Here is a 12,168-nt window from a genome sequence, read left to right as displayed (position 1 = left end):
AAGACCTACCCGAGCTTGGTGAATATGATAAGCATTTTCAGCATTCTTCAGCGCCTGGGCTTTAAAGTGGTTGCTGTCTGAAAAGGAAAATGTGTAGATCATCACACCTCACGGCCTTCAAAGACAAAATTATCATCAACAAACAGGATTACCTGAACCAACATTCTAATATTCACAGGTTCATGAGGGGAAGAGCAATGATTAGATTCTTTGGCAAAGGTAAGACGCTGGAAGGCACAATGGAGGCAGGGATTTCTAGTAGCCAGAACCAGCAAAGGATTAAGTTCTTCTGTCTCTCAGGGCTGAGGCTTCACCTACTAAGTAGTAACATCTGCCAGGACAAGCAAGACCATGAGAATTCGACACTGTAAGTATGCTAAATAAAACTAAGCAGATGAAGTATAAAGCATTGTCATTCTCTCATGTTTTTAGGTCAACATGATGTTGAATCTCTAAGAAATTCTTCTCAAACATACCCTTCTTTCTTCTCCGCTACTAACTTAAAAAAAGAAAAGAAAAGAAAAGAAAAAGCCTAGCTACTCAGGAGGCTGATCTGAGAATTGAGGTTCAAATCTAGTCTGGGGGCTGGGGATATGGCCTAGTGGCAAGAGTGCTTGCCTCGTATACATGAGGCCCTGGGTTCGATTCCTCAGCACCACATATACAGAAAATGGCCAGAAGTGGCGCTGTGGCTCAAGTGGCAGAGTGCTAGCCTTGAGCAAAAAGAAGCCAGGGACAGCGCTCAGGCCCTGAGTTCAAGGCCCAGGACTGGCAAAACAACAACAACAACAAAGAAGCCAGTATGGGCAGTCTCTTATCTTCAATTAATCACCAAAAAACCGAAGCAGCATTGTGGCTCAAAGTGGAGTGGTAGAGCACTAGTCTTGAGCAAAACGGCTCAACAACAGTACCCAGGCCCTGAGTTCATGCCCGTTGACTGACACAAAAACACATAAAAATGAATAATTCTTGTTTATAGAACCAAGAATGGGGGCTGGGGATATGGCCTAGTGGCAAGACTGCTTGCCTTGTATACATGAGGCCCTGGGTTCAATTCCCCAGCACCACATATACAGAAAATGGCCAGAGGTGGCGCTGTGGCTCAAGTGGCAGAGTGCTAGACTTGAGCAAAAGGAAGCCAGGGACAGTGCTCAGGCCCTGAGTTCAAGCCCCAGGACTGGCAAAAAAAAAAAAAAAAGAACCAAGAATGTTCTTGTGTGAGATATCATTTTCTCTGCTGAAATAAGTTTTCTGGATTGTGATTTGATAATGTAATACATATTTTCAAACTTGCAAGGTCATGTAACTATACTTTTCTGTTATGAATTCATTATTTTATAGCCTTCTTTTCTAGAAACACAAATACTCTGCTATAATACAACAAATGACCCCTTTTCTAATTAATATTACACATGAATATTTTTCTTTTGTTTTTTGCCAGTCCTGAGGCTTGAACTCAAGGGTCTAGGGGCTGTCCCTGATTCTCTTCGTACTCAAGGCCATCATTCTACCACTTGAGCCATAGGGCCACTTTGGCTTTTTTAAAATAGTTTATTGGAGCTAAGAGTCTCACATACTTTTCGGCTTAGGCTGATTATGAACTGGGATCCTCAGACCTTAGCCTCCTGAGTAGCTAGGATTAGATGCATGAGCCACCAGCGCCTGGCTCACATGTTTTTGTTTTTTTGTCATGTGGCTTAAATTCTGGACCTGGGCACTGTCCCTGAACTCTTCAGCTAAAGGACAACGCGCTACTACTTGAGCCACAAGTGCCACTTTTGATTTTCTGGTGGTTCATTGGAGATAAGAGTCTCAAAGACTTTCCTGTCTGGGCTGGCTTTGAATTGTGATGCTCAGATCTCAGCATCCTATATAGCTTGGATTATAGGCGTGAGCCACAAGCTCCCGGCTCACACAGATATTTTTAAATATATATATATATTTTTTTTGTGATTCTGGTTTTCACAGAACTTGCTAATCAGGTGCTCTACCACTTGCCTATACCCTTAGCTGTATGGTCAGTATTACTTATGAATCAAGAGAAAATTTACAAGATGTAGAATATATAACGCTAGATGTGAAAAATGGAGGGTACCTACTTCGTCCTCCCCAGACTTACCATAATCCTCCTGTGTGATATTAACTAGCACTCCTCCACCAATGTCAATCTGTCTCTGGGTAGAACTGTCTTCCAGTTTCCTTAGGATTTCTTCCTGGATTCCATCATAATTCATATCTCGTTTGCGGCTCATGAAATGGGCATACAACTCTGTTTGGGTGATTAGGAAGTTGAGTTTTCGCTGTTGCCTCTTGGCCTAATGTGGGAAAATTGAAAGTAAAAGCAGTCAACTCCTCAATTATATCCAAGAGATAGTCAACATAATTGATCAAATCTTATATATTTTATACACAATTCTTTAAAAAAAAAACTTTCACCTATAAAAACGTAAAAACGGCTATAGAGCAGTTTTCTTTAGCCAAGTCAATGATACCAAAAGAACTGTGATTTACACACCAGTAACCTTTATTTTGCTCTCTTTTACAATACAGAATCTTCTTGTAGGCTTCCGTCTAAAAAGGTTATCATGGCGGTTGGAGTTGTGGCTCAGGTCATAGAGTACCAGCCAATGAGCAAAAGCAAGTTTCAGATACTGAGTTTGAGTCACAGTCTCAAGAAAAATAAAAAATAAAAATAAATAAAAAGGGCATCATTGGTATATTTGTTTTCTATAATGACAAAGAGACATCAAGTAAATTTGAACACTTTTATAAACCAAGTGGTAGATGTGTTTCGTTTTATTATTTTTAAAAATTCAAACAGGTAAAAAAATTCTTTTATTGCCAAAACGCAAAATGAGTAAAAGCTACAAATTATTCTGAAAGTCAATACAACAAATAAATAATAAGCTAAATGAAAGGGGGAAAAAACCCCATTAAAAACACCCTTGATAAGCACGCTGGGTGTGGTGGCGCAGGCCCTCGGTCCTGCACTCGGGAGGGAGGCTGAGGTGGGAGGGCCATTGGAAGCTCCCAGCTTGAAATCTCCCTGAGCAACATGCAAAGTGAGATTCCATTACCAGCACACGCACGCGCACACACAATCCCAAAAATTTTGTGAAGAAACATAATTCAGTATGAACATAAATGAAATTCCCAACAGATGCTATCAACAAGAGATTCTAGGTTATACAAACCTAGATAATAATCAGCCAGTCTTTATATAACTTCAAGGTCTATAGCTGACTCAAATGCCTCTAAACTTAATGTGTGAAGCAGTTCCAACAACAACAAATACTAAGTCAATAATAAATTTACCTTGCAAGCAAAATAACATTAACCAGGAGACATAAAGAGGTCTAAGCAAAATCAATAATCATTCACAAAACCATGACAAGGAAAAGAAACCAGATGTGATGATGCACAATAATAATTCCAGCAATCGAGAGGCTGAGGTAAAAGGATTGCTAGTTTGGGGCTAGCCCAGGCTAAGTGGTGAGACTCCTAATCCAACCCCAGATTTCTGGGACTTCAGTTGTACAGTAGTTGACAAACAAGTGAAAGGCCCTGGGTCAATTCTTAGCACTAAAAGAAGTGCAAGCTGCAAACCAATCCCTTGATATGCTGGAGGTAATTAAGGTTCTGAAATTTTCACACTTTCGCACTACCTCCCGCATTTCCTCATCCAATTTCCGCTGCTCCAAAGCTTCTTTCTCCGCACGCTTGCGGTGTTCCTTCTCCACCTTCTCGTATTTCTTCCAGTACAGAAGCATCTCCTTAGTCAGGCGTCGGGCACGGGGCAAAGTCTCCTTACAGTTTTTCTGGGCTTGCAAGGCAGCTCTTCGCACCTCCTTCATGCACTGGTGGGCGAGCTACAAGCAACAACACTGTCACAACAGGCAAAAAGCCAACAGCAGGGGCTGGTAATATAGCCTAGTGGCAAGAGTGCTTGCCTCATATACATGAAGCCCTGGGTTCGATTCCCCAGCACCACATATATAGAAAAGGCCAGAAGTGGCACTGTGGCCCAAGTGGCAGAGTGCTAGCCTTGAGCAAAAAGAAGCCAGGGACAGTGCTCAGGCCCTGAGTCCAAGGCCCAGGACTGGCAAAAAAAAAAAAGCCAACAGCAGGAGACAGGCTCTCCTGGACTATACCACGTAATCATCCCTCTGATTAATGCAAACAGTTCTCCTGAGACATATCTCCTTCTCTCCTAACTGGATTAGTTTTGTGACTCAGGCCCAGACCCTAGGGTAATATCAAAGATTAAAAATTTATCTACATTTATGACCTTGGATGAACCAAAATATAATAACTAAAAAGGACTTCAGGTGTGCTAATAAGTTATAAAGTGTTACCATGACAATAATAAGAAAAAAATCAATACTTATTGAATGTAAGGCACTACTTTAATATGCAGTAAGCTTGTTTCACCTTTAAAAACAACCCCATGAAGTTGAAAATATCACCTCTATCTGACAAATGAAGAAACAAGAGAAGGTAATTAGTAATGTTACTTCAATCTGATTCTCACAATCCTCAAAAGTTGTGGTCCTGGGCTGGGAATATGGCCTAGTGGTAGAGTGCTTGCCTCGTATACACGAAGCCCTGGGTTCAATTCCTCAGCACCACATATAGAGAAAAAGCCAGAAGTGGCGCTGTGGCTCAAGTGGTAGAGTGTTAGCCTTGAGCACAAAGAAGCCAGGGACAGTGCTCAGGACCTGAGTTCAAGCGCCAGGACTGGCAAAAAACAGAACAAGCGGGGAAAAAAAAAAAAAGTTGTGGCCCTTCCCTCTAAGTGAAATGTTTTCAAGTCATCATCAGAGGAAGATCTCATGATCTTCTCAACACATTAAGATTAGTCTTATGTAAAAAGTTCCAAATAGGGCTGAGAACATGTCCTAGTGGCAAGAGCACTTGCCTCCTACACATGAAGCTCTCAGTTTGATTCCCCAGCACCACATATATGGAAAACGGCCAGAAGGGGCGCTGTGGCTCAGGTGGCAGAGTGCTAGCCTTGAGCAAAAAGAAGCCAGGGACAGTGCTCAGGCCCTGAGTCCAAGGCACAAGACTGGCAAAAAAAAAAAAAAAAAAGTTCCAAATACCAGAAATGTGAGGGAGAACAACTTTACTTATTCAAGAGAATGAGACCTATTTAGATATTCTTTTAGATGCTATTAGATTCATGGTCAACAGGTCATCAACAGGAGTAACAAGAACAAAAACAAGACATGGAAAATATAAAGCTACAACGTACCTTGCGGCTATTGGTGAGAAACAGGTTTCGAGCTGAAGCTTTCTGCTTGTTGGCCTAAAACATTTAAAAGTATTACTTCATTTAGGATTCATTTTTGAAATTAGTATCTTTTACTGAAGTCCTAAAAAATTGAAAAATTAAATGCCAAATATATAAAAGACACATTACTTCTAAAAAAACATCCAGTTGTACATCTTGGCCCTGTATATAAAGCAACAATGAAAAAAGCTAAAATAAGCTAGTGCTATAGCTGCATTTAAATAGCGTTCTATAAACGTGAAGAAAGAATTTACAGATCTTGGGGGTAGAAATGTGGCTTAGCAGTAAAGTGCTTGTCTAGCATCCATGAAGCCCTGGGTTTGATTCCTCAGTACCACACAAAAAGAAAAGGCCAGAAGTGGTGCTGGGGCTCAAGTGGTAGAGCACTAGCTTTAGGACAAAGAAGCTCAGGGACAGTGCCCAGGCTGTGAGTTCTAGCCCTAAGACTGGAAAAAAAAAAAAAAATCCAGCCTGGGCAGGAAAAGCTATGAGAATGGCATTTCCAATCAGTTTAACTACCAACTGGAAGTAGCGCTAGCCTTGAGCTGAAGAGCTGAGGGACAAGGCCCAGGCCCAGAGTTCAAGCTCCATGACCAACAACAACCACAACAACACAGAAGGCAGGGAATAAAGGAGTTCTCTTCTTCCACAGCTAGAAGGCATTTCCTTACCTTTGGTAGTTCTTTTTTCACAATGCTGAGCCATACTTTCCTGCGGCGAGCATTAAGCTGCTCAATGGATAAGTGTTTCTTCTTAGTCCCCGGAGGAGGTGCATCATGAGAAAACTTAGCAAAGACTTTGGTCTGATGGTGGTGACGACGTGGGGATTCTTCAGAGGAAAGCTCTTCATCTCTTCGTCTTTTTTTCTTCACTTTTTTCAACTTAGCTACAAAAGAAACAGATGATTATGAGGTTGCATTTCTTCTCATTCCAAAGCAGGAGCCACAGAGAAAACTCGAAGGGCGTTTCTCATTCATCCTGGGGCTGGCAATGTAATTTTCTTTATCTACTATTCAGGCCCACAGAAACCTCAAAAGGAAGATTTTACTAACTTAGAAAAAAGACTAATATACTCCTTTCCTTCTGGTCACATTAAAGTGAAATACAGAATAAAACCCAAGAACCAAATTTCTTTTAAATTCAACACTAGAAAAGAAGGCTCATAAAATGTCATTGGGCTCCGATAAGTCATGAAATCTATTTCTATGGCAATGTAAGGTAGCTAAAGAAAGGGAATAGAAAAAAAATATACTGACACAATACTAAAATTTGTGAGAAAAAAATCATTTAATAGGGCTGGGGATATGGCCTAGTGGCAAGAGAGCTTGCCTCGTATACATGAGGCTCTGGGTTTGATTCCCCAGCACCACATATACAGAAAATGGCCAGAAGGGGCGCTGTGGCTCAAGTGGCAGAGTGCTAGCCTTGAGCAAAAGGAAGCCAGGGACAGTAAAAAAATGATAGAAGGAAAGGTGGGGAGGGGGGAGGGAAGAAGCCAGCACCGGCGGCTCATGCTTGTAAACCTAGCTACTAAGGAAGCTAAAATCTGAGGATTACGGTTTGAAGCCAGTCCTTGAACCATTGCAGAGAACTCTGAACCCATTAACCACTAAGAATTCTGAAATAGAACGATAGTTCAAGAGGTAGAGCAGTAGCTTTGAGCAAAGAAACTCAGGGACAGTACCCAGACCCTAAGTTCAAGTTCCAACACACACACACACACACACACACACACACACACACACACACATGAAGCCAGTCACCGGTGGTTCAACCCTAAGTTCAAGTTCCAACACACACACACACACACACACACACACACACACACACACACACACACACACATGAAGCCAGTCACCGGTGGTTCAACCCTAAGTTCAAGTTCCAACACACACACACACACACACATACACACACACACAATGAAGCCAGTCATCGGTGGTTCAAACCTAAAACCTAGCCACTCAGGAGGCTGAGATCTAAGGATCCCAGTTTGATGCCAGCACTGGCAAGCAGTCCAAAAGCCTCTTATCTCCAATTAATTATCAAAAAGAAAGCAGTAGAGTTGTGGGTCAAGTGGTAGCAGTACACTGGCTCTACGCAAAAAAACCCAAGCAAGAACTAAAGGACTGATCTAAAATACACAGGGATATGACAAATTACACAGGATACTCACATACATACAGTGAGACCAAAGAAAGTCTTAGGAGAAAATCGCAAAGGTGCAATGTTTAAGTGCCTCTTCATATGTATATAAAATATACATTCTGATGGGGGGCTTGGGTATGGGAAATGGGAGAAAAATGAGGAGGGAGGTAATACATTTGACAAGAAATGTACATACCACCTTACCTATGCAGCTGTAACCCCTCTGTGCATCACCTTGACAATAAAATAAAATTTAAAAATATATATACATATCAAAATGACATATCCAAAGACATGAAAACAAAGGACTTTTTTTCTTAATGTTTTGCACCACCACCCCTTTTTTTTGCCAGCCCTGGGGCTTGAACTCAGGGTCTGGTTATGTCCCTGAGCTTCTTTTGCTCAAGGCTAGGACTCTACCACTTGACCCACAGCACCACTTCCATTTTTTCCTGTTTATGTGGTACTGAGGAATAGAACCCAGAGCTTCATATATGCTGGGCAAGCACTCTACCACTAGGCCACATTCCCAGTCCCTTAATTTGTTTTTTCTTTCTTTTATGACTCTGTATTTACATGCACATCTGTGGGAGGGAGGGGAAGGACACAGAATCTGAGGAAAAAGGGTGAAAAAGTACAACAGTGGAGTACACTGGACACTGATGAAAGTGAACTATACAATTCGTGGGTGGAGAAGGGAGGGAGGGATGAGAGAGAATGAGGGAACAGATGACACTGTAAAAGGAAATGTACTCATTATTTGACGTGTGTAAATGTAACCCCGCTGAAACAATAAAGTAAAAAAAATAAAAAAGAACTGAAGGACCTAAAATCAAGCCCCAGTCTCCCTCCCTCCCAAAAAAGGAGGATGCCGGATAAAGACGAGATTTAGAGGTAGGAAGTGGCTTAGTGGTAGAGTACTTGCTTAGCATGCATGAAGCCTTGGGCTCAATTCCTCAGTATCACATACACAGAAAAAACTAGAAGTGGTGCTATGTCTCTAGTGGAAGAGTGCTAGCCTTGAGCCCAGATGCTCAGACAGTGCCCAGGCTCTGAGTTCAAACCCCAGGACCAGCCAAAAAGAAAAAAAAAAAAAAAAAAAAAAAGAGACTTACAGAAAATTCATACCTTCAGGGAAATAAAATCTGTCCTATACAGTTTAAAACTTTCTTATCCTGTTTCCTTCCTGGCTTCCAACTGCTACAGGGAATCATCTACAGTACAGGGCATCCTCAAGAGGTGATTTATTTTAAAGCACCTCAAGCACCAACAATTACAACTTACTCCAAACATTTGAAGCTACTCATCATACACCCTGTGTATAACCAACTTTTCCTATGAATATTTTCAACACTGACAAAGTATGTGAAAGAAAAAAGTAAGCTAAATTTCCTATGTCTTTGGCAAGGAATCTAGCTGATTCTGAATGTGAAACGTAACGAATACTACTACTTATTAGAAAGAAGAAACTAGAGTTTTTCAGAAAAGCAATTGCTATGTTTAAAGTCTAAAATGCACCAAGAAGCCACACACAAGTATAAAACTAAGAAAGAGTAACAGTGAATGGCAGTTCAACAGGTTCACCTTTAAGTTTCTTGTCTTCTTTGAATTTCTTCTTTTTGGGTCCAAGTAAGTGTCGCTGTTGTTCATAAAAAGGATCATACGTGGAGAGCAAGCCTGCACTGTAGTACTGGTACTGCTGCAACTGAAGCAGGCAAAGACTGTCATGGGCCTTCTAGTCACCGTTACAAAGAGAGAAACCTGAGCCACAGGAAACCACAGCTCCTAAACAATCTTTCCACAAAGAGCAATAAGAACTTTGCACATCAGAGGGAATTTCCTTAAACTTCAAAGCAAAATAGGTTCCACTGCTATGCATAAAACAAGCTGCTGGAAATCATTTTGGCAAGGAGACTCCTTGAAGTTCTAAATTTCTATAGAGATACTTACTTACTCCTGACTTAAGATGAAATATTCAAGATTAACTTTCATTCCTTAAAAGAAAGGCTCCCCCTTTGGAAATTCAATAATGAACCATATTTCTATGGCCAATAGCTCCTCAGATTTTTTCATATTCCTAATGCTTCCTATTCCAGCTCTTAGGCTTATATTTACTTCAAATAGTTACTAGTCATTCAAATTCTCTTATCTTTCAAACCTTCTGCTTACATCTCTCAAGACAGTCTGTTATTAGGATAGTCCTCAAAGATTGGAACTATAATATGTAATCTGATTTTTTTATCCAGAAACTATTAAATCCTTTCAAATATTTCTTTTTTTTTTAAATCATAGTTTTTACATTTTTTTTTTTTTTTTGGCCAGTCCTGGGCCTTGAACTCAGGGCCTGAGCACTGTCCCTGGCTTCTTTTTGCTCAAGACTAGCACTCTGCCACTTGAGCCACAGCGCCACTTCTGGCCGTTTTCTGTATATGTGGTGCTGGGGAATCGAACCCAGGGCCTCATGTATACAAGGCAAGCACTCTTGCCACTAGGCCATATCCCCAGCTCCCCTTTCAAATATTTCATTCCAATTTATATTATCTCATTTATTGCTACTGCATAAATGAGCATAAAGGTATTTTACTGCTTACCACGTCTCCAGGTTTGTAAGTTTCAGCACAGTTTTCAAAGCTGACTAAATTTGAACTTTAAGAAATTTCTGGAAAATAGGTCTTCAAAAGTGCTATTGCTCATTATGTACAATGGACGTAGTCTACCTCTGGCAAAAGTCTGAATGCTTTAACAATGTTGACACACGTGTAACTTAGAATTATCATCACTCTAATATTAGTATAAAAAAAGGTTTTACAGGGAGCTGGGGATATGGCCTAGTGGCAAGAGTGCCTGCCTCATATACATGAGGCCCTGGGTTCGATTCCCCAGCACCACATATACAGAAAATGGGCAGAAGTGGCGCTGTGGCTCAAGTGGCAGAGTGCTAGCCTTGAGCAAAAAGAAGCCAGGGACAGTGCTCAGGCCCTGAGTCCAAGCCCCAGGACTGGAAAAAAAAAAAAAAAGGTTTTACAGACAACATTTCCAAAGCCCAAATGCATTAATAATTGGTCATCAGAGTAACAACATTCTGGCTGCTCCTCAAAAAATTATTATCACATGACAAAGCAAAACCTTGAAGAAAATGAAAACATATACCAGGGCTGGGGATCGGTGGCTCCCACCTGTAATCCATGCTACTCAGGAAGCTTCGGTCTGAGTTTCCAGGTCCAAAGCCAGTGTGGGGAAGGAAAGCCCCTGACACGCTCATATCTAATTAACCACCAGAAACTGGAAGTGGAGCTGTGGCTCAAAGTGGTAGAGCACTAACCTTGAGCATAAAAGCACAGGGACAGCTCCCAGGCCCTGAGTTCAAGCCTCAAAACTGACCAAAAAAAAAAGAAAAAAAGAAAACCTTCACAAATGCCAAAAGGTCGGGGGAAAAAAACTAATGTATCAATTAAAGAATAAAAAGAAAAGACTATATAGACACAATAGTATAGCTGACTATACTTAATATATTAATATATGTTAATATATGTTCTAATATATAGGAACCTTGAAACATTACACAGACTAAGAAAAGCTGTACACAAAATACCATGTTGTTGTGGGCTGGGATGTAGCTCAGTGGCAAAGTTCTTGCCTAGCAAGTGCAATGTCCTGGGTTCGATGCCCAGTACGAAAAAAAGAAAAACAAAAACAAAAAAACAAAAAAACCTACCAATCAAAAAAAATACCATGTTGTATGAATATTTAGAATGGGGCTCCAAATTCTATTCCTAGCACTGTCCAAAGGCAAAACTAAAACTAAAACATAAAAAGGAAGTGGCAGACAAAACCTGGCACTATGGAAGAAGAGAATGGGTGGCAACAGCTGGGGGGAGTGTGAAGTTTCTTTCTACAGTGAAAACATTCTAGAATTAACACACTGACTACAGTAAGACAATTCTGTGAATAGACATTAAAAAACACTGTATAGTTTTGTTTGTTTTCTGGTCCTGGGGCTTGGGCACTGTTCCTGAGCCCGTTTGTGTTCAAGGCCAGCACTCTACTACTTGAGCCACAGCGCCACTTCCGGCTTTTTCTGTATATGTGGTGGTGAGGAATCGAACCCAGGGCTTCATGTATACCAGGCGAGCATTCTACCACCAGGCCATATTCCCAGCACGACTGCATATTTTTTAAAGCTACATTTTTGGTATGTGAATTACATTTCACTAAAGCTCAATGGTGAACAACCACTTAAAGCTAACATAATTTATCCTTAATACCTATAAACCAGAAAGAAAATGAAGGTCTGGGTTTTCAAACTCTTACCTCCTTGTCTTTACTGTACTTAGTTTGATGAAGTTTCTTATATTTGTGTAGTCGAAGCATATTATGGAGTTCTTCTCTGCTGAGATTGAGTTCTTCTTCCTCATCATCATCATCGTCCTCATCATCATCTTCATCATCATCTTCACTCTGCGAATCTGCCTCACTGGACTCATCACTTAAAAGAATGCTCTGAAGCAGGGTGAAATTTAAAATATAATTTTCCTAAGAAGCAATTCCATTATTAATTCAAATTAAAACCATCTTTTTTTGGTCAGTCATGGGACTTGAATTCAGGGTGGTCCCTGAGCTTTTTCACTCAAGGTTAGCTCTCTACCACTGGAATGACAGCAGGACTTCCAGTTTTCGAGTAGTTATTAGAGAGTAGTTTCATGAACTTTTCTGACCAAGCAGTCTTT

The 12,168-nt window shown here is 40.8% G+C and overlaps 1 protein-coding gene across 3 annotated transcripts in view; it reads right to left on the bottom strand.

Moving 5' to 3' along the window:
• Ino80 (INO80 complex ATPase subunit) overlaps nt 1-12,168 on the bottom strand; it is a 79,178-nt gene that overhangs the window by 53,905 nt on the left and 13,105 nt on the right. For all 3 annotated transcript variants that reach the window (XM_048333259.1, XM_048333261.1, XM_048333260.1), the window contains exons 5-11: nt 11,753-11,941; nt 9,026-9,146; nt 5,965-6,179; nt 5,255-5,308; nt 3,666-3,869; nt 2,120-2,315; nt 10-77 (exon numbers count right to left, since the gene is read on the bottom strand). In XM_048333259.1, the coding sequence (XP_048189216.1) occupies nt 10-77; nt 2,120-2,315; nt 3,666-3,869; nt 5,255-5,308; nt 5,965-6,179; nt 9,026-9,146; nt 11,753-11,941 (1,047 nt within the window). The remainder of the gene's footprint in view (nt 1-9; nt 78-2,119; nt 2,316-3,665; nt 3,870-5,254; nt 5,309-5,964; nt 6,180-9,025; nt 9,147-11,752; nt 11,942-12,168) is intronic.

This window comes from Perognathus longimembris, chromosome 23 (assembly GCF_023159225.1).
Source record: "Perognathus longimembris pacificus isolate PPM17 chromosome 23, ASM2315922v1, whole genome shotgun sequence".
Taxonomy (NCBI): domain Eukaryota; kingdom Metazoa; phylum Chordata; class Mammalia; order Rodentia; family Heteromyidae; genus Perognathus; species Perognathus longimembris.
Note: the sequence above shows the minus strand (reverse complement) of the source record. Positions and strands in the feature narration are given on the sequence as shown.